The 23,092-nt window shown below is 30.5% G+C and overlaps 2 protein-coding genes across 5 annotated transcripts; one reads left to right on the forward strand and one right to left on the reverse strand.

The window, feature by feature from the left end:
• The first annotated feature begins 619 nt into the window (after positions 1 to 619).
• LOC149881266 (uncharacterized) lies at positions 620 to 2,945 on the forward strand. The gene is made up of 2 exons (XM_090067957.1): positions 620 to 1,205; positions 1,395 to 2,945. Exons 1-2 carry the CDS (start codon positions 620 to 622, stop codon positions 2,786 to 2,788), a joined length of 1,980 nt encoding a protein of 659 aa, XP_089924083.1. The 3' UTR covers positions 2,789 to 2,945.
• An 8,682-nt stretch (positions 2,946 to 11,627) lies between these two features.
• Positions 11,628 to 19,408, reverse strand: LOC149881267 (solute carrier family 15 member 4-like). 4 transcript variants are annotated; one of them, XM_090068458.1, is made up of 8 exons: positions 17,892 to 19,408; positions 17,549 to 17,705; positions 16,942 to 17,134; positions 15,986 to 16,180; positions 15,526 to 15,690; positions 14,168 to 14,224; positions 12,250 to 12,355; positions 11,628 to 12,045 (listed from the first exon to the last, which is right to left on the reverse strand). In XM_090068458.1, the coding sequence occupies exons 1-6, from the start codon at positions 18,731 to 18,733 to the stop codon at positions 14,190 to 14,192; spliced, it is 1,587 nt and encodes a 528-aa protein (XP_089924584.1). In that variant the 5' UTR covers positions 18,734 to 19,408; the 3' UTR covers positions 11,628 to 12,045; positions 12,250 to 12,355; positions 14,168 to 14,189. The 4 variants fall into 4 exon arrangements, with proteins under 4 accessions (XP_089924584.1, XP_089924583.1, XP_089924582.1 ...); XM_090068457.1 differs by lacking the exon at positions 11,628 to 12,045 and adding an exon at positions 15,083 to 15,190 and having other exon boundaries at positions 12,249 to 12,355; XM_090068456.1 differs by lacking the exons at positions 11,628 to 12,045; positions 12,250 to 12,355; positions 14,168 to 14,224 and having other exon boundaries at positions 15,255 to 15,690.
• Positions 19,409 to 23,092: the final 3,684 nt, after the last annotated feature.

The raw sequence follows: 23,092 nt of genomic DNA on the forward strand, positions 1-23,092 counted from the left end.
CCTAGGTAATTATTCATAAAACAAAAAAGTATTATTTATTTCAACCATTCATGACCAGAACAATTGAATAGGTGAAGAAAATGTTTTTGTCCAGCTAACTTGTATTAGACGATTCACTGTGCAACGGTTAGAAAACGAAAATATCACTCAAAAGGCGATCAAAGTCCAATTATTAATTTAACATAATTATGCGTATTTTATTTAGGTAATTAGAAGAATAAGAAGATGATTAGGAGAATTTAATTTTATTGAGTTGTAAAGAAAGTTCTTTCGCACTTGTACCATAATAAATGGATCTCATATAACACACTTGTCCAAAATTGGAAATAACTACTCCGAAGCTTCCCGAAAAAACCCTTTGGAGCGGAGTATCTACATATGTTCCTGATTAGAAAAATGAAAAAAATGAAATCCTTCATGACCGTCCGAGCGAGAAATTTCAGTTTAAAAAATAAGATTTTTGCCAAAAAAAATTTTAATTTTTTTTTTCAAAATTTGATGAAAAAATCAGTTCTTAAGTATTAGTGGCACATCCCTAATAAAATATTGAACCAAATTTCGGGAAAAGGCATTTTAATGACATATTCATGTTTTCATTCGTGGAATGCACAACTCAAAAATGCCAAACTCAGCAAAAAATCATGAAGACTGTCGGAAGTCAGTTTGTCTCCTCTGTATGAAAAAATGTTCTAGGGAGCTAACAAGTTTTCTTAAAGACCAAGTCAAGAGTCTGATTTCTCAGGATGTTGACTTTTGTGACACACGAGTCCCACTTGGAATGTGTGATTCTTGCAGACTGCTTCTGAGGAGAAAGAAAAATGGTGAGAATGTCTCTGTCCCTCCCATTTTTGATTTCTCATCTGTCATCCCTAGGCCTGAGACAAGAGGACAGCAGTGTGATTGCATCATTTGCAAAATTGGACACCTGAAAGCATTGCAAAAGCACCCATTTGAAATGCCACAACAGCCTTTACCATCCCAAGACCAAAGAAGATGTTCTGATTGCCTCTCCTTAATTGGAAGAGGAGTACCTCATCAATGCAATCAGTTCACATTCAGGCATAACATAAAGATGTTGGCATCAAAAGATTCCAAAGTCAGTGAACAGATTGCTTCAGCAGTCATTTCATCTAAAGAGGCTTCTCCTCATGGAACCCTAAGAATAGCACAAAGTGGTGGTGGGCGACCTTTACCAATTACTCCAGGTAACAGTAACTTGCAAATCTTTTATCTGATAGTAATTAAAACTTTGTCATTGTCTTTGTCTTTTACAAAAGAAAAAACCTTTAACAAATAAAATTTGCAGTTCAAATCTAAACTTTACTTTCCATAAAGAAAACTTGGCTGTTTATGTGAAAAATTTGCTCCTACTCATAGCAATGTTTTTAATACAGGTGCAGCAAGCGCAAAAAGACTCTTTGGTGATGAAGTAGTTCTAAAAGCCCAAGACCTTGCAAACATTCAGACAAACACAGGGCTGTCTAATGCAAGCGTCAAAAAATTGGCCTCAACATTGAACCATGTTGCACAAGCCAGAGTTGTTGAACCTCAATTCCGGGCAAAATTCCATCAAATAGGTACACAACTATCTGAACATTTCACTCACACAAACATAACTGTGACACATGAAAAGTCTCAGACAAAGAAACAAATTGTGGTTCACTGCAAGAATCTCTCTGAACTTCTCAATGATGTCTTGCTCAAAAGACAAGTGTATAAAGAGCACATAGTCAAGCTTGGAATTGACGGTGGTGGTGGTTTCCTCAAGGTTAGCCTTGGGATTCAAGAAGATGAATTGATTTCTCAAGTTCAAGCTCCACCAGACAAGAAGACACTTACATCTTTTGCAGCAAAAGACAGTGGTGTGAAATCTCAACTTCTTGTTGCTGTAGCAGAGGATGTACCAGAAAACTATGAGAATTTGAGAACAATACTATCTCTCATCTTCTCTGAGCGAGTTAACTTTCTTCTTTCAAGTGACCTGAAGGTGGCAAACCTTGTGTGTGGGCTTCAGTCACATGCCAGCTCACACCCTTGCACATGGTGTGACATTGACCACAATAGGTTATCACAGAATGGTAACTTTCGAACCTTTGGATCCATCAGAAGATCTTATGCCTCATTTAAAGCAGCTGGTTTAGACATGAAAAAGGCTAAACAATTTCAGAATGTGGTGCATGAGCCCCTCTTGGATTTTTCTGACAATGCACTTGTTCTTGACATCATACCACCAATGGAGCTACATCTCCTTCTCGGTGTAGTGAACCATCTGTTCAAGGCACTAAAGGACTCCTGGCCTGAGGCTGAAGAATGGCCTAAAGCTCTTCATATCAAAGAACAGCCTTTTCACGGAGGGCAGTTTGCTGGGAATGAATGCCGCAAACTCCTCAAAAATGTTGACCTTCTTCAAAGACAAGCAGAGAATTGTTCAGCTTTTCATGTTTTTCCATTCATCGACACTTTGAGAAAGTTTGATGCAGTTGTGAATGCCTGCTTTGGAAATCATCTGGATTCAAACTACTCAAAGAAAATTGACCAATTTCAACGGGCTTTCCTCTCCTTGCCAAAAGTAAGTGTGAGTCCAAAAGTCCACACTGTCTTCTTTCATGTCAAGGATTTCATTGATCGTCACAAAAAGTCTCTTGGACCATTCAGCGAACAGACAACAGAAGCCCTTCATCACAGTTTCCGAACCCACTGGGAGAGATACAAAAGGCCTCTGGGTCATCCAGACTATCCAGAAAAGTTGCTGAGTTGCATAGTAGATTTCAACAGCAAGCGTCTTTAATGCAAAGTTATCAAGAAAACATCGTCTCTTTGTTTCAGTTTATTTATGTTTTAGTTTTTCAAAAAAGCTTGACTAACTAACATTAAAGCTGCCCCCAACTCAATTTTTTAAAGAGTACATTGTTTTCTCACATTGTTTTCTCACATTATTTCTTTGTTATGTGTTCATAGAATAAAAAGAATAAAAGCAATCTACAGTGGACAATTGTTAAATCATTTTAAAAAAAATCAAAATTAAACTTGCTAAACAATCATTTTACTTTTGATTTTGAAGTTTTTTAAACATTTTAGTGACTTACCCATGCATCAGGGATCTGTTATGTAGTGTAGATCAATGTTTAGTGAATAAAAAATGTGTTTTCTTTTGATTGCAAAAAAATATTTTTTGTCGCAATTTCTTACATTTTAAAACTAAAATTTCTCGCTCGGACGGTCATGAAGGATTTCATTTTTTTCATTTTTCTAATCAGGAACATATGTAGATACTTCGCTCCAAAGGGTTTTTTCGGGAAGCTTCGGAGTAATTATTTCCCATTTTGGACAAGTGTGATAAACATGGGAAGTTCTCTGATTTTCTAAAATGTTCTAGCATTTTGTTTTAATGCATCAACGGTATGTAACTTTCTCGTAATTCCCATGCAACTATATCAGCGAGTACAGTTGTTTCACTTGACATAAATTATCTGGTCAGAAACCTGACTTTGCACTTGGATGAGCTCCAGTTTGGTCATTCTTCCGGTGAGCCAAAATATAGGCTAGGTTAAAGTAGCAATACCAAACGCAATTGTCAAAGCTGGTTTTTATTCAAGGTTGATTATTTTGTCAGAGAAACTAAAATGCTGACCAAAACTACCAATAGATAACCAGTTCTTTTCTCAACAAAATAAAATAGATTCATCTAACTGATTTTTTAAAATCTATTTCTTACTACTAAGCTTTCTGTTAAAGTTTGTTTAAAGTTTGACTAAAAGAATTTAGAAACTACTTATCCGACAAAAAACAATTCAGTTTGAATTTGAATTTAAAAAGTTACAAAAGTTAAAGTTAATCTTAAGTTTTGTAATTTTTCAGCAGGGGGTATTTTTTTCCTGATATTTTGGTCTCAACTTTTCGGTAATACAATAAGGGATGGCAATTCCGTGATCACGAAATCCCAGGATCTCGTACAAATTGTTGATCCCGTAATCCTGGGAACTTTCACAAATATTTCCCGGGATTTTCGGGAACATAGTAAAAAAGTAAAGATAAATAATAAAAATAGGGATTAAGTTATTAACTTATTGCTACATCATAAAGTGTTTAGTAAATATAGTCTTAGGTAAAATATTTGTTTCATAGCTGTTTATTCTCTTTCAAATGTTTTAATTTAACTTTCGGTTTCATTTTAATTCCAAATCGTCGCATGAGAATTAGATGGTTCCATAGGCGCCGACTTTTGATTTTGACCAAAAGGGCGAACGAAAATGCTAGGAGCAAAAATTTCCCAATACAAGACTCTGTATTCAATAACAATAATTGGGAGTCCGAAATAAACCTCTTTGTAGACTTGATTGTAACGCTTTTTTTCTGTGAAAATTGCGGCTCTGTAAATCCACAGTCAAATTTAATTTGCAGCTTTCTTTTACTTGGTTCTTTAGGTTCACCTAAACCAAGAAGTTTAGAAACTCAAAAATCAGCGCCTAAGTCTACATTCCCATTTACTGTCTAAACATAAACTTAAAGTAACATCGCAATCGCAATCACCAAGTTTATCCAAGAGAGCTTCAAATTCAAAAGATTTAGAAGAAGAACCTCAAAATAAAGTACCGAAAATCACGAACTTTTTTTCAACAACTTAAACTAAATAATTATCCAATATCAAGAGGCTCTAAATTTTCCTTAACACTTGATGAGTGGATTTCTTTCAGAAATTGCAGATATATGAATGATAACAACGATGATGAAGACAAAGATGAAAAGGAAGATTGTACTCGAGATTCGAACGATCCATTGTTAATTAATGAAACATCTGAGGTTACAATTGAACATCAAATTATTGGACCTATTTTAACAAGTCAGGAAAATTGTCAAAATGTTTAAAAGGCCCCCAATACAAAATGAAAATTATATACAAAAGTGCGCGAAAGTTGAGTTTGAAAGGTCGTCCATTTAATCATGAGTTGCAAAACCCGATGGAGCAGTCTGTTGTTTATGCTTATGAAAGATTCGACAAGTTAAAATATTGTGTTAAGAAGGCATTTCTAGATTTAGAATTGGATTCCAATTTTGATGATTCAATTAAGATGAACGAAAACGAATATCGAACCATATCAGATTTATTAATACTATTGACTCCCGTTAAATTAACTGTGGAAGCACTTTGTCGACGAAACGCAACTTTAATAACAGCTGATATTGCATTAGAGTTTATGTTGACCAAAATAAAACAATAACAATCCGAAATCTGAAAACAGTTGAATGTCGCCTTGAATAATCGGATTAAAAAGAGGAGAACACCATTAAGCAGCACAGTTTATTATCTTCATAATGCCCTGGTTACTTCATCAAAAATCGCAGATGGTTTTGTACCAAATACAAGTGTCTAGAATAAAAAAAATTGTAATAAACCTAATAAAGCGCTTAAACTCGGCAGATGTAATTTCATCAGCAGACGTGAATAGTGATAGTGATGTTCAATTGAACTTTATCAAGCAAAGAGTTATTGCAAAAACTATAAGTGAAGAATTAAATAAAGTTATGGAAAAAGGATTAGCAGAAACACAAATAATACCTAAAATTCAAAAAGAAATATCGTTGTTTGAAAGGGGTGCCACAAAAAGCATACGATTATATACTTTGAAATCCGAACGAGCAAAAACTTGTTCTTCACATGCTTCACCACCAATGATTGTTTCTGTTTTCTATTTAATTCCGGGATTTCCCTGAGATAAATTTCTCAATCCCGAAATCCCGGGATTGAGAATGTCCGGGATTTTTCCAACCCATAATACAATGTAGTCATTATTGAAACGGTTCGTCGTCATATTGATTGCTGATATGGTTGATAATTGGTAGAAAAAAATCTTCAAACTTTCACTTGATATTCTGCCTCAAGCAGAAAAATGCAGAAATGAACATAGTCTATAGATATTTCAGCGCATTTTTAGGGCAGACATTAACGCAACTGACCTCGCTGATATGAAAGTGGATTTATTTTATTAAGTGCAAAGGTGGATTTAAAGATCACTTTCTTTTACTCTCTTTTGGATTGTCAAAGAAAGTGACCTTTAAAGTGAAAAAAAATTAATTGAAGCATATACATAGACATAACAAGGTAGTAATATAAACATAACAAGATAGACATAGATTAGAGATCATAGACCTAATTAGAAACTTAATTTATCTACCAAAACGAAAGGCAAAAAATAACATGTTAATGCTATATTTGTCTCCTCACTCCCCCAACTAAAAAGTCCTGGCTTCGGCACTGCTTTTCAGTGATAAATTCTTTTTTCAAGCCAAAGGCAACGAATTTACTTTATTTTTTCTGCCTTTCATATACTCGTATATGGTCTTTTTATGTAAGACATGATAAGATCATTTACTCGAATGTGAAAGGCAAACTTCTTAAAACCGTGTATTGTAAAGAATGTTCATGAGAAAGCAAACTGAAGACTCCACGGGAAGAAACGGCAGGGTCACATTTTGAAAGTTTCGACTTTTTACACTTTGTAGCTTTACTAACCATAATAGCATATTTTATATTTGAATTCAAATCAAATAAACGATTTGATGCATATTTAAAGTTTTTCTAAATTTTCCTAAAACTTCGAAACTTATAAAGGTTTAAAAGTTTAATAATGATTTATCTCAAAATGAAAAAATGTGACCCTGCCGTTTCCTCCCGTGGAGTCTTCAACTCCTTAACATTACACATGCAAAGGCAGTTTTTAACATTATACCACTTAGTTTAAAAATCGGATGTTCTGTTGGATAATCGAAGTCTGTGTTTCTGATATTGTGTACTTTTTTTGAAATCAACTGCCCACTTTCAAAACGATGAAAAAATCTTAAAGGCTAAGGATTGGTAAAAAATTGAGAACTACAATCTTAGGCTGAACTTGTCGACTGCGTTTCTAACAACAACAACAACAACAAAAAAACAAAAAAAACTTGTAATTGTTAAGAGGGTTTAACCCTTTCATGTGCCCGTTGAATTAATCTTATCAACACCGGTATTTACCCCGGTTAGCAAACCCGACTTCTTGCCACTTTATTTTATGGTTTTACAGGCAACAAAACATACAATGAAATTAATGGAGGCGACGTAAGTTAGTCGTTTCCACTGCAAAGACATGTTTTGTTGTTTCTAAGAAACTTGCTCAAGAATATTAAAAACTGTTTAAGAGTTTTTCGAAATACTCTAGGATTTCGTAGTCAAGTTTTTAACTCGTGATGTTTAAATTTAAATAAAAACTTTAAGAAGTAAAAAAAATCTTTTCTTTTGCATCAAAAAGAACACAGAAATATTTATTAGATTTATATCAAACTTCCATTCTTTATGACCTCTACGGTAGTACATGTTCTACTTGAAATGAGCAAACAGATTAGTACCACATTTCTGGGCAACTTCCTTCAAAATCACGCTTCTTCAAGTTTTTGTACACTCTTGCACAATGGTTAGAAACGTTTAATTGGTCTTTGGTTAGGTAATGGTGGTGCAAATCCCTCTTCCTTCACATTTTTTGTTCAACTAGTTAAAATAGCACGCAGTTCGTGCGTAATGCAAGCCATACCTAACCAGAAGATAACACAGAACTTCAACTTTCTCTTTATTTTAGTTTCAATATCAACCTCACAATCACCGACAGTGTTGTAGTATTGGTTGCCTAGTACCATAGGTGGATCAACTGGGCACTAAGTTTTATTGTTCATAATAGAGAGTTTTTACTATAGGATGTCACAGTTTGTGCAATTATTTTAATGATTTTTGAGTCCGTTTTGTTTTTTTCTTTTCAACATACTTTAAACTGGGATCTTCTTCATAAATTTGATTCTCCATTTCTTGTTTGCGATTGGACCTGAATTCTTGAATTTCATAAATTTACTAGTATCAGTACCTTTCAATACTCGTAGAATTGTTTTCTTTCAACATCTTTTATATTCAGTGTTTGTCTCGACTTTGATTGGTTAAGAAAAAAAGAGAAACTTTTTTATCATTTAGTTATAATTCAACAAATTAAGTCAAACTCATTCATTCAAAAAGAAATTATATTTATAATTCAGTGGTTTAAACACAAGAGCTATTTAAAGTCGGGTTCTTCTATTTGTAAAGTGCTGAGACCTGTAAATACAGATCACTGTGGTAATAAGTAAAATACGCAAAAACTTTTGCCTAAAAAAGTATTAAGTTATTAAATAAGTAAATTTTTAGGTATTTTTAGGTATTTTTTACTATTTTTATTTTCTTACTAAAAAGATTCATTAGGTTTAAATAGAAGGAAAGCTGCCCCCTTTGAACCACCACCCTCTCTTTATTAGGCAGGTATTTCTGTTCATTTAAAATGTAAGTAACCGCTGATAAGAATGAGTAAGTTGTTAATTGGATTGAAACTATTGAGAATTTACGAAAGATATCCAGGGACTTTCCAGTTTTCCGTTGTCTTTAAGTGAACCACCCTAAATTATTAGGTCGTCTAAAGTCTCCACATCGAAAGTAACTTCTGAGTAAGGTATAATCGAAACTGTATTTTAAACATTGGATCTACGTGGCAGCAGCAGAACTCGACGAAATGCGGATTCTGAGCTATGGAAAGCGACATTCCACATGTAAATATAACGTTTTTCCCCACGAATGACGTAGTATTTTTTTTTGGACCACTAACACTATAATTTTATATTGTCCACTTGCGGAATATTGATATTTATACAGGAACTAAAATATATATATATATATAAAAAAAAAAACTCTAACTACAAAAGAATTTAAATTCTTTAAACATACAGGTGTACTTTTACTTGTTTATTTATGGCTGGATTTTTAATGCTCCCTAGAACCTCTTTCTTTTCACACGTCATCCAACCAAACAAAGAATATAGATTAAGTGATATATATTAAAAGGAAGCAACTCACCGAAGTTCAATTTTTGGCAGAAAAAACACATTGCTCTTTCAGTTTCTGGGTTACTGGGCTTCTTAAAACAGTTTACAACGCTGAATGCGAAGGATTTACTTCGCATTCAGCGGGGGTGACGTCGCAAAGTTTTTTTAGGTTTAACATGGACTTACTCGATGGCTCCGCGCAAAATCGGACTATCTGCAATCTCCACCAAAAACAAAATTGATCTATCTGCAATCTCCGCGTAAAACAAAATTGGACTATCTGTATTTTCCGCCAGCTTTATTTTTGAACTATCTGCATTCTCCGGGCGTTCAAAGTTTTTATTGCATGAAATTATGCGCCTTGTCAAAATGTGATTTCACTACAAATGGCAGATCTGATGATAAAAGTTGTTAATAAGAAGACAGTAATTGCATTATTTTCCATCTATTCCTGAGATATAAATCTGTTTAAGTTTTAACACAAAGTTTCACTTGCCACATTTGATTTTGTAAGTAATTGTTTTAAATAGTTATATGACATATGGTATGTTAATGCAAATGAAAAATTTACAATATTTTTAGAACATCATTTTAGCAGCTAAAATAAGAACAGTCTGCATCTACTTTAATCTCAAGTCTGAACTTAGTAAGCGTATACACATCATGAATTGATCAAAGTGTAGCTGATCGCAAAACCAATTTTATGTATTCAAATTTAATTTGAAATTAAAATGCTGCTGGATTAAGAAAACGTTTTACAGTTTTACGAGGCTTATTCGAAACATTGTTTGGTGTTTTTCAAGTTTGTCTATTTTCAACAGAAAAAAAAAAAGTAGTGTTACTGTGTTATCTATATTATATAGGTATACTATATAGCATATAGCAGTCAGTCATGTTTTGGTTAAATGTGAAAATAACAAGTTGGTATGTTTAGCTTCAAAAATTAATTAATTCAAGTGTATTATTGCTATCGTCAAATAAAATATGTTAGATCTTAAAAATATGTTAGGACTACAAAATTATAGATGTTTTTAGATAAGTTGTGTTTGTATGTTAAATTATAATTTCTAAAGTTAAAAGTTACCTAAATGTGACTATAATTTAAATTCAAGTAATTAATATTGTCTATTACAAATGTGATAATTTATTATATTGGGTATACTGTAAAAGTAATAAAAGCCTGATATTCAGATCAATGTGCAAGTTAAGGATATGTTTATTTAAAACAGCAGTTTTTTGTTACTTTGTAATTATTCTTTTATAGAAAAAATACAGCTATTTTTGATTGTATCATAGTTATTACTATCATAGTGAAAAAATTACAACCCTTTTTTATACATCATTACATCCCAAAGTCTTGGATATGTAAAAATTATCAAATATAATTGGACCAAAATTGTTTGATCATCACTGCAGTTGAGGTGACATCTGATTAAACCAATGTTTAATGGTTTAGAGCTCAAATCCAACTGAACCTTAGGTTCAGTTTGATTTTGATCCTAATTATTGATAAACCAAGTTTAAGAAAAGTTGGAAACCATAATGTTTAATACTCATGCTTGAGTTTTTAACTAGTTTGTGTTCAGTTAAGTGGCATCTCCAAAAAAGAATGGTTTTAAGTAGACAACAAAGAAAACTCCACATAGTTTGATTGCTTAATGAACAAAAATAGGTTAATAACAATAATTTTGTTAGTTACGATCTAAGTTACTATATATATATATATTTACATATATATTTATATATGCGTGTGTGTATATATACGTGTATATATAAATATATGTATGTATGTATGTATGTATGTATGTATGTATGTATGTATGTATGTATGTATATATATATATATATATATATATTTTATCAAAAATACTTATCTAATTTGTTATTTGACAGCTTGTTTTACCATCAGTAGGTTCATCAGGAAGTCTGATGACCCTAGTGATGGTGAAAGATAAGTTTATAAATATATAAGGTTAATATATAACATGTTAACTAATGATTAATTTGTTAACCTTCCTGATTACTTATTGATGGTGAAACAAGTTGTGGAAGAAAAAAATAGATAAGGGTTTTTACTAATTTACTACTGCTCTGCTCTTTAAGAGCATTGAGCACTCTATTTATAGAATACACTAATATAGTTATATATATATATATATATATATATATATATATATATATATATATATATATATATATATATATATATAGGGTTTCTGCCAATATTTTAAGTTGGATTTCCCTGGCTTTTCCCTGATATTTACCTATTTATCGTTTAGAAAAATGCTCTTCAACTACAAAAATATAAACAGTAATACAACCCACATTAAATATATCAAGAAAAGTTCTGCCAAATAAACTTTTAGATTACGTGTACTATATACAACTTATTTAAGTTATATAAGTTTGATAGATTCATCTTTCCTGATTTTTCTAAAATTTAACCTAATTTCTCTGATAATCCCCTGATTTTTTTGAAGATATCCGAATTCCCTGGCATTTCCCTGATTTGGCAGACATCCTGTATATATTTATATGCAGATCTTGCGTATAAAGACCACTTAGCAACATTGCAACATAACATAACAAGAATTTAGTTTGATCTAAAGTTATTAGTCACAACAACAAGGCTAAATAAAATTGACAAAGTATGTATGATGAATTTAGCATCTTAATTTAGCAGAATTTAGCAATTTACTATATAACATAACAATGTTTTGTTACATATGCTATGTTATTATTAACAACAACATAAGTTATTTTTAACATATTTATCTTAACTAAAACTACTTGATTACTCACAAACTTAATCAAGTTATGATCAAAGTTTTGTGTTTAAATAATCGCTATTAGTAAATGTTTAAATAATCGCTATTATTTAAAAAATTGTAGAATTTTATAAAAAACTTCAAATATTTAAAGAAACACCACCAAAAATTTATGCACCCGAAAAACGCAGATAGTCCAAAAATGTATCTGGCAAAAATGCAGATAGTCCAATTTTGTTTTACGCGGAGATTGCAGATATGCCAATTTTGTTTTACATACGGAGAAAGCAGATATGCCAAATTTGTTTTCCGCGGAGATTGCAGAAAGTCCGATTTTGCGCGGAGCCATCGTACTTCCTTTTACTACGATAGGGCAAAAATGAGTCGTCATTTTATTCGTCAGAAATTTCTAAATTCAAAAGAAATGTCTATAATTAAAAAGAGATTTATTCAAAAAGAACCTTTAACATTTTTTGAAAGAAAGGTCATTCTTAATTATTTTTCCTAGTATTAGGAGTCCTTAGAAATTTTCTTGCCCAGGGGGCCCTACAATTTTAAATTCAGCCATGATAATAAATAAAAATAAGTTCTAAATTTGTGTTTTACACCTTACCGCTGATATATACACCTTGATAGACCTTACACTGCTGATAGTTCGTTGCAAAGCATTGACTTTTAAGCCTGTGACTTTTATCAACTACCAATATTTGCCATTTAACCTATAAAAGGTTGAAAGTAAATTTATGAACTTTTAAAAACAACAAAAATAATTATTGATAACATAACTATTACCATGAAAAATAAAAGTTCCATAAGCTTATGACAAATAAATTTAATTAAAAAACATATATCTATAAATTAATGTGATTAAGATATAATAGGTATATCTATAAATTAATGTGATTAAGATATAATAGGTATATCTATAAATTAATGTGATTAAGATATAATAGGTATATCTATAAAATCTGTATTCAAGAAATTCTATATTCACCTCAGTTATTTTGTTTCAATGCAGTTTTGAGCAAACTCCAAGATACCAATAAAAATGTAAGGCTAGTATTAAGTAACATCTTTTTACCTGCTGTTGGCAGGAAAAATTAAAAAATTTTCTAGTAATACATCAACCCAGGAACTATCAATTTTTTTTTTTCAGGAACTATCAATGATTTTCTAGAGATACCTTAACCCGGGTTTTTAAGCAAAAAAACCCAGGTTAAGGTATTCAATGAAAAATGATCTTGATAATGATTTACAACTGAAAATTGTTGATGATGCATTAGATAAGATTAATAAGTTTTTTTAGATTTAGTTACTGGATGTATTAAAATTGATGATAGTAAATATATTAAAACTACATATTTCTAGCACTGTTACATCATTAACTTTATTTGCATAATTATAAACTAAATTGTGTTTGCTGTAGTTGCAGGCAGATGATAAAACATTGTATAAAGAAGTTGAGATTTGGCAAAGCCTCATACATGATGAAAAATTGGCTCTGTACAAAGATGATCCTTTAAAGAGGTTTAAGAAGGCAATTATTCCATGTCATTTTCTGGCCAATATAAAAGATCCAAATATGAAGGTATCATACTATAAAACTCAATGATAGTGAAAAAGGCACAACATCAGCAACAAATTGGTGGAGAATTATAGAAATGAAGGAATCTAAGTCTTTAAAATTGGCCTGTGAACTTTGCAAGGTTTTTACGGCAGTTTTGCACTTGTCCAGCTAGTACTAGATTGATTGAAAGATTTTTGGAGCAAATTATTTGGAGCAAAAATAGAAATCATTTAGGAAGAGAAAAAGCTTAAATGTTTGTAAAAACTTACAGAGATTTAAGATCAAGATGCACAATTGCTGATGGCTAAATTGTTTGATGACTTTGTTTAAAATTTTTAAGTTTCAATATTACTTTTCTAAGTAAAAAAAAATGTCTCAATTATAGAATATAACACTAAACTCCTTTATCATCATAAGAACTAAGCCTTTACCAACAGTCAAGGTTGAGTAGAAACCCTGGCTGTTGATAAAGGCTAAGAGTGAAAATGGGTACACAGCTGATGGTTTTAAAAACTGGAAAGTTACCTGGTTTTTTGTGGGTACTTTGGTACCTTGGGTGATTTGTATGATATATATGTATTAGGGTAGGTCAACTTTACCTTTTTTTTTTAATATGATAATTTATTATAAGGTATTGCAGTTGCTATAAATAGGCTAAACTATAGCTCCACAAATTTTCAGGTATACTGTAGCAGAAAAATGGTTTGTAGATTTCATTTAATTTTCTCACTTAAGGACTAACTTTGTTAAGTTGCTTTAAACTTTTTTTTAATTTTAATTCTTGAATATTTAAATTATTAAGCTATCCCTAAGTTGTATTATTTAAAGCTAAGTTAAGCTAATAGTTAGACAACCATTTAAAGTAAAGAAATTTATGCATGATAAAGAATAACCACATGTTATTATAACAATAAAAATGTAGTAATCATAAAAACATTACGTTGACATCAAACATAAATATTACCTCATAAGATATCAGGAAGACATCAAATCCTGTTTTCATATTCTTCCAAATTACTGTCTACAAAAAAAATAAAAAAATAGAGTAACAAATTGGAAAAACAAGAATGAAACTTATGCATTAAAACCAAACAAAAAAACTGCTTTGAAAAGCATATAAAAGTATAAAATAAACTAAAGTTAAAATTAAATAAAAATTAGTTAAAAAAAAGTGGGTTTTATTAAAAATTTTGATTCGTTTATAGTGACAACTTTATGCTGAAATAATCTTGTTCCTATTTTGATGATTTCATAGACTTATATCAAAAAATTGTTTTCACAATTTATTCTAAATTAAACAACAATATCTTAGTTAATTTATCTCATCATTCAAAATGTTGCCACTGTGCTTAACTGCTGCAAATGACTTTGGTATCAAATTGATTCCAAAAACCTGATACTCATGAGGTCTTACAAGCAAGACTTGTAATTTTTGTTCTTCACCACTTATGCCTTTATGCTGTATAAGATATGTTGGGATTACAATAAAGAAATTAAACTGCTTTTTTGTATTTATTTGAAAATTATAAATTTTTTACAATTCAGTGAAAATGTAATCACAAGAAGCAGGAAAAACTATTTATCTAAAAATGAATAAAAAACTTTTAAATTTAACGCACAAACTTTTTATCTAAAAATGATAAGAATAGAGATATCAATAGTAAAATGTTGAGTCAAAATAAAAAAACTATAATATTTACAATTCAGTTAAAATGTGAGGATAGTAACTAGAAAAACCATTTTGAAATATTCAATAAAATATGGGTTTTAAATTTAACGTACTAGCATTTTATCTAAAAATGTTAACATAGAGTAAAATGTTGCGTCAAAATGAAAAAACAAATGAACAAAACAAACTTCTTTTACAAATCATACATACTTTTATAAGAAAATTCTAATCTTTAATGTAACATACAAAAACACAAAATCTGGTCCAAAAAGATTTGCGTTTACCAATTTAAAACATTCCAAAACTCATAAACATTTGCTTTAAAAAAATAGAAAAATGGCACATAGAAAAAGTAAGAATTACAAGTTGGACAAAGCTTTTATAAAAAAAAGTAACTTTTTACAAGGATTTATTAAGAGAAAACTTTTAAATTGTTTTTTATGAATTAGTATAACTAATTTAAGGAAACTGGAAAGAAAAAAATTGTCATTAATTGTTAGCAATTGCCTCTGTATCTTGGATACATGAAATCACATTATTATATAATTTAGTTCTTTCTAGGTGCTGTATTTTGAACCAAGCATAAACAAGAAAGCCAATCAAATTAAAGACATTTAAGAAACTCAAAAAGTAAAAGTAATAGTACAAATTACCACTCAAAAACTGATTTGATGCTATTAAAACTTCAAGTTTTAGAGCATTTCCAACTAAAATGAATATGGTACTCAAAAAAGTCCCTAGACCATTTACAAGGAAGAACAAGCTGGTGACAAAACTTTGCATTGACTTTGGTGATTCACAGTAAGCATACTGCAAACCTGATGAAAAAAAAAAAAAAAAAAAAAAATGCTTATACATGTAAAAGTAAAAGTAATCATTTAACTTAAGTTTGATGGAAAAAAAAAACATGTGAAAGGAACCTAAAATGTTAAAGCAAAAATAATTTTGCCAAACTTAAATTACCCAATTTTCTACTTTTCTAAAAGTAAGATTTTTAATACTTTTGTAGTTTATTTTAAACTAAAAGTTGAACCTAACTTTATCACAAACTAAAACATCTAATACAAGTTTACAGTAAATACAAGTAATTCCCAAACAAATAAAAAATGCTACCTGAAATAATAACAAATATCTCAGATAAACCCATGAGCACATACTGAGGTACTTGGTACAAGATGGTCATGTTCGCTGCAATTACTTTGGTATTTTTGCTTAAGTCAAAAGTATTGACTACGATATTTTTATTATTCACCCGATAATATTCAATGGTGCCAGCAGCATATAGAGACAAAGCTCCCAAAATCATACCTTTCAATGTAAAGACAACATTTGCTATCAATATTTGGTACACAGACAATATTGATTATTTTAAAATGAACAAAATATTTATATCAGTTCATAATACTTGATTGTACAAAAAACATATCTATTGGCAGGAAAAATTATAAAAAAAACCTGATGACCAATCAAAAATCAGATATAGAAATGCTTTCAAACTATTTTATTTGAGAAAAAAACTTTCATGAGACTTTTTGAAGAGAACATTTTTAAGTCTGTTGTTAAAGAAGAGAATTATTTTAAACATACTTTACATTTAAATTTATACCTTAAAAAACCAAATAAAGTTACATTAAACTTTAAACACTAACATCATGTGTTTAAAAGCTGATTAATGTGACATTAAACATTAAAATCTTAAAATAATATTATTGAAGTAGAAGATAAGTTGCAGTTATTCAGCTCATTGGAATAAATTTTGGTGTTTCTTCATCAGAATTCTTTTCTTAACAAAACTAGAAACTTAAGAACTATGTGTAACTGATACATAAATCACTTAGAAACTCAATTAAAAAAGAAAAAATGATTCAAGGTACACTTTTAAACTTAAATCTTAATTAAAATTTTAATAAATAACATATACTTAAGTTACACAAAACAAAAATAGAACCAAAATAAACTAATTTCAATCACTCTGAATATTGTGAGAGTAGCTTTAAAGTTATTTAAACAACAACTTTCAGAAAATCTAAGATGTCACAAGCCATCATGAAGGAAATTTAAACACTTACCAATAGACATCCGAAAAACATAATGTTGATAAACTTGCTGCTTCAAGAGGTAAGAATGCAAGTATTTGTCAATAAGAGGAACAAAAATAAGAACAGTAATAATATTTAGGATACTTAACCAGGCTGCTGGAATAGGCCTAGAACCAAAATTAACATTCATATGAATACCTTGAACCAGGTAAAGGCTTGAAACCTACAGTCAAAATTAAAAGGTAACAATGAATCTGGAAAAAAAGAGGTGATAAAGAGGTGATAAGGCAGTAATAAATAGGGCTACATGATTAGGGCTTTTAATGGAAAAATAATGGACAATTAAAAAATAAATAAAATCTGATTTGTAAAATAAAAAGTCTCTACAAATGGAATGCAATAATGTTTTACTAAAATTAGATGAGCAACTCAAACTAACAACATTTATTTATGATCAGAAACTATTTAAAAAACACTCCAGAATACAATTTTTAAAGTTAAGGAAACTTAATGTAAATATAATCTATAGTTCTAAACAAAATATTTTAAAACTTTATGAACAAACCACTTGACTAACATAAAACAACAACAAAATTAGTTTAACTTAGCTAAAGAAATATCAAACAATCAAAAATACCTGATAGTACCCTGTGCAATATAAAGTAATAAAAAAAAGTGTAGGAAGAACTGAAAACAACTTTTTGATATCTTCAATATCAGCATCTGAATATTTGCCACCATGCATGACTTTTGCTCTATCAAGCCAATGCTGTATAGGTACATAACTTGATTGACTGTAGAACAAATATATATATATAGCTTTCATTATCCCTTCCATTTTTCTTTTTTTTTTTTTAGTTTTATAGCAAAATGGAAGAAAAAACTTTCATAAAAAGTTCACAAAAGTCAATTATAGTTAACAGTGTGCCTGTAAGAAACTCAACATAGTAAAAGTATATTTATTGCTATGATAGATTTACCTAGCTTCAGATTTTCTTCTAGCATAACAGCATATTTGAATTAGTTTTTTCAGCAACTTACCATGTGATGGTATTACTAGATTGTAGTTCTTTTCTTGTGTTATGTAGAAGACAATTAATGAAACTACTAGCAAGAATACAGACACTGAATACCCAATAATAAAACCAAGCTTTTGTTGAAGGTAAGTCATTGGAACAAAACCCACTAAAGCACCAATGTTAATTGCCCAGTAGTAGTAATTAAAAAAGGTCTTTAACTCTACATCTTCAGTATCAGTCAGCTGATCAGCTCCAAATGGGGACATGTTTGATTTAAAGCAACCTTCAGCAAAAGATATAATGAACAGAGAGAAAAAAATCCACACAATAAACCAAGGACTGTTTCCTTTGTTAATAATATCATCTTTTGGATTTGCAACATATTTGATAATAGGCAACATTCCAAAACCAACAATATATATAAGTAAACCAACAACAATTGTACGAAACCTTCCAAGTATAAAATCTCCAAGAACTCCACCAATAATGCAAAATATCCATGTCATACCAAAAAAAATCTGCACCATGATTACACTCTGTAGGTTATTATAGTTAAGATATGCTAATAAAAAGTATGCAAGGTTTGCAACTAAACTGTAATAAGCTGCTCTTTCAAGAACAACAACTAGCATAAAGCATATTGTAGCAAGTTTTGTATTCTTTTCAAGAATAACTGTAGTCAACAAAACTTTACGCTGATAATGAGATAAAAACGAATCTTCTGAGTCACTCTCACTGTCAACTTCTGCTTGATTGGTATTCAGTGGATTGTCACATGAATCCTGCATTTTTTTCTTGCTCATACCAACATTTTAAAAAACAGGTAGTAAAAATCACAACTTTATTTAAGGAGATTTGACTCTTCAAATTTTAAAAAATGCAATGAAGTGATTTTTAATCATCAAGCTTAGTAATATGTAATAGAAGCCGAAAAACGATTCGTTTTTATATTCGAACTGGTTATCTTAACTATAGTTTGTTCTTTTGAATTGTGTTAGGTATAAAACAGATATATCATTAGCGAACTGAAGTCAGAAATACAACAGATTTCAAGTCAGAAAATGCAACTTGCGTTGTACTTTTGTCTTCTATTACAAGATTTGTACTTTTGATATCTGGCAGATGTCGCTGCATAAAGATTAGCAAAAGATAACGAGTTATATCTTTCATTAGCAGAATAGAATAGAAATCAAAAATAAAACTTTGGAGACTTGATTCCTTTCACCATGTCAGACCAGTTTAATAGTTACTATCTTTACATAATTAGAAAGTCCGGTCGAATCAGAAGAAAACACGCAATAATTACTTTTATTATCATTGTAAAGATTATTATTATTTAGTACAATACTTAATTGAATCTTTACTAAACTGCACAATAATAGCAACGCCATGGCAATCCACGGTTCTTTTTAGATTAGACAAATTCTGGCATGCGTTTGAACATTCTGCAGAACCACTCTAAACACCGGTGTTGCGTTAAAAAAGTTAGTCGTTAAAAAAGTTTATTAAATGTGAAATCTGCGCATGCGCAAAATCATTAAAACTTTTTTAACGCCTTACGGCGTTAGAAAAGTTTGCCCGTTAAAAAAGTATTCAAAATGGTACCGTCAACCGGAGTAACTTTAGTCGCCGGGGTGACTTTGTTGACCGGGGTCAATTGTTGATTTTTTTTTAAATTCCTAAAACTTAACAAAGATAACATGTTTTAATTTTCTTAGAGATACCAACAATATATATCGGCTATTATATCAACAATTTTGGTATATCAACAGTTTTTGTGAATATAGCACAGTTACTTCGTAGACTGCATTGAGTTTATTTTGGCATTTTTTGACACTTCTGATACATTTATTGAACCATTTGAATTCTTAGCCGGTGAAAATGCCGAGGAAATATAAGCGAAAGCGTGGTTCAAGAGCGTATGCAACTTCATACAGTCAAGAAACGTTGTCCAATGCTATAAAAGAATATTTAACTGGGAGAATAAGCGTGAGAAAGGCTAGTCGACAGTTCGGAATATACGCTTCCCATTTGCTTCAACCGCTGGACGTTGCTGTTTTCCGTCCGCTAAAGATAGAAACGTGCATCAAAAAATCAATACCAAAAAATGTGGAATATTTCCCTTCGATAAAGAAATGGTCATGAAGCGTTTGCCACAGGTTAACAAAGACATTGGAAGAGGTACCGGTAGTACTGTTAAAGAAGTATTCTATGAAGATATAGGTCTATTAGTGAAACATTGTGGACAGGATGGGAAAACAAATCGCACCAGAGGGAAAAAGATCACACCTGGCAGAGCGATAACACCGCAAGATCTAGTGAATAACACAACTCCTACCACATCAAAGAATAACAATAACACCAAGAATAACAGTAATACCAAGAATAACAAGAAAAGGGCAAGAGTTGAACAAGTGTCATCATCCTCAGATGACGATAATGACCTACTAGAAAATGACTTTTAATGACTTTTGCACAATAACAGGGAGCTAGTTGCAAAATATTTTGTCCATTTAAATGTTCTTTTCATGTTTCTCTAAGTGTTTAAGGACTGATGATTTTTTAAAACTCCAAAAAGTGACCAATGTTACCCCATAGCAGGGGTATTATTGATCAAACATGATAAAAACCTGGGGTAACATTGGTCACTTTTCGGCGTTTAAAAATAAGTGTTTGTAATAAAAAAATTAAAAAAATAAATATAGAGGCCTATAGCCAAGACCTATAATGTTATTACCACAAGAGAAAACTGTAAAAAATTAATAAGATTCAGAGATGTTTAAGAAAAACTCCCAAAACTGACCAAAGTTACCCTGGCTAACGATACTCTTTAATTTACGCAACCCTCAAATCCACAACAGAATATGCTTTGATATTTTGATTAAGGCATTGGGAAGCATTCTTTTTTTATTTTTGAGCAAAAGCTCTCAAAGAGAGTTTCAATTATTTTTTCCAAATTTTTTTTCCCTGTAATTTTCTAATTCTACAAAGTTATACAATTTTCATGACATTTTTTTTTTCATTTGACCTCCTCATAGTATCAAAGCTTTTAAACTCCTAAATAAATTATATTTCATGAAAAAATAGAACATAGATACTCACTTCTAAAAGAATTATACTATACTAATTATAGTAATATATACAAAATCAAATATTTTTAAATTCTCATATTATAGTTCAGAAATATTAACATTTCACCATGAGCTCCTGTTAAGCTATATCTCTTTGCAGTATATACATTTCCACCTATACTAAAAAGTCTTTCACTCTCCACAGAAGACAATGGGCAGCTTAAATACTTTAAAGCAAGCTTTGCTAATAGTCGCATTTTGGTTTTCTGTGATTTCCACCACAACAAAAGATTGCTTTCTTTGTCAATAAAGTCTTCATTTGAGTAGTGTTGAATTTTGTTTAATAAAGTTTCATTTGAAATTAAAGTTTGTGGTTGACCGATTTATTTAGAATTAAATCCTACAAGTTCTTCGAAGCAATTGTCAAAACCCATTTCTACTATATCTTTCTATTCATTTAGTACTGTACCATTATTTTCATATTCTGAGTCAATATTTTCAATGTCACAAGCTGCAGACGGATCGTTTTCAGTAACTGATGTTTTTTATATTTTCATGGGTTTTAATAAGTTGAATGGTTATGTTCTCAGTACTTGTTTTAGCAGCTGAAAAGGTGTTTTCATTTTTGAACATTTATAATTTGAATCTGGGATCAAGAAATATTGACAAGATGATGTTATAGTTATCAGTATATTGTTTGAAACTATTCTCCATTGAATTAGTTGTCATCAATTAAAGCTTTATTAATGAAATGTTTCAAAAACTGTATCTGTGGTATAATATCTGAGACAATAGAATTTCTTTCACTCAAGCGAACTCTTGTTTTGTGGAAATCTTTTAGCAAAACACAAAACTGTCCAATAATCATCCATTTGTTTGCATTTAATAAAGGAAGCTTACCATTTTCAAGTGCATACATGGTTAGAGGTTTCCTTTGTTTATAAATTAGTTCTAACATATGACAGGTACTATTCCACCTTGTTAGAACATTTTGAATAAGTTTGTGCTTAGGAACATTATTTGCTTCTTGAAGAGCTTTAAGTTTAGGGCAGGCTTGGGAAGAATGGCTGAAATGCCCAACAATTGAATAGCAGTTTGCAATGACATTCTTGACAACTGTTTGTTCAAAATTACACTCATTAATTACTAGTTACAGTGTGTGTAAAAACAAGGCATACTATCATATGGGCTATCTTTAATAGCCTTAACAGAATTTGCACCAGTATCTCCAGCTATTAAATGAATTTTTGAAGGTGATATTTTAAATACAGAATAATATCTTCAATCAACTCAGCAATATTTGCTGCTGTATGCCTCTCAGGAAATAGAGCTATTCTAAGTACAAGTTTTCTGATTAAATGTATTGTCTAAACAATGACCTGTCAGGCTCATGAAGCTTTCATTTGAACTACTGGTCCATATATCAGTAGTAAAGCTTATAAATTCAGCAACTGAGTAAACATGGACAGCCATTTTTAATATAAAGTGTACACTAATTTTTATTATTTTACATACCCTAATGAAACAATGCAACTTTTTTAACGTCTAATTTCATTCCCTAACGAACGCTTCTTTGACCATACTGCGCAAGCGTCACGCATGCGCAGAACTATTTATTAACTTTTTTAACGACTAACTTTTTTAACGCAACACCGGCTTCATTCTGATTAGATTTTTCCACTGATCTCAAAATATAATTTGGATAGCGTTTACGTGAAATTTTTTGAAGCCAGTTTTGGCCTCCCAAGATGGCGGCGGAATTAACGAATGGTTATATGAAAATTAAGAAATTGATGATAATCAAGTTTTATTTCTTAAGCTCAAATATTGAGAAATATATAAGTTTCTTATAAAAATCTAGTTTTTTTGTTTAACATAAGATTTTTTTCATAAAAATAGCGGGATATTACATATTTACAAAAATTTCAAATATAAATATTTTTTTTTACGTAACAAAACATATTCTTACAATAAGTTGTTCTATATTAACTTTCTGTTTTTCGTTTTTTAGAATAAATACAATAAAATAAAAATTCTCAGTAAAACTAACTACAAATTTTAACTTAAATTTGCTAAAATTTAGTTTGTTTA

Source organism: Hydra viridissima, unplaced genomic scaffold (genome assembly GCF_058129835.1).
Source record: "Hydra viridissima isolate aposymbiotic clone 2 unplaced genomic scaffold, HvirCarnegie_v1 scaffold_12, whole genome shotgun sequence".
NCBI lineage: Eukaryota > Metazoa > Cnidaria > Hydrozoa > Anthoathecata > Hydridae > Hydra > Hydra viridissima.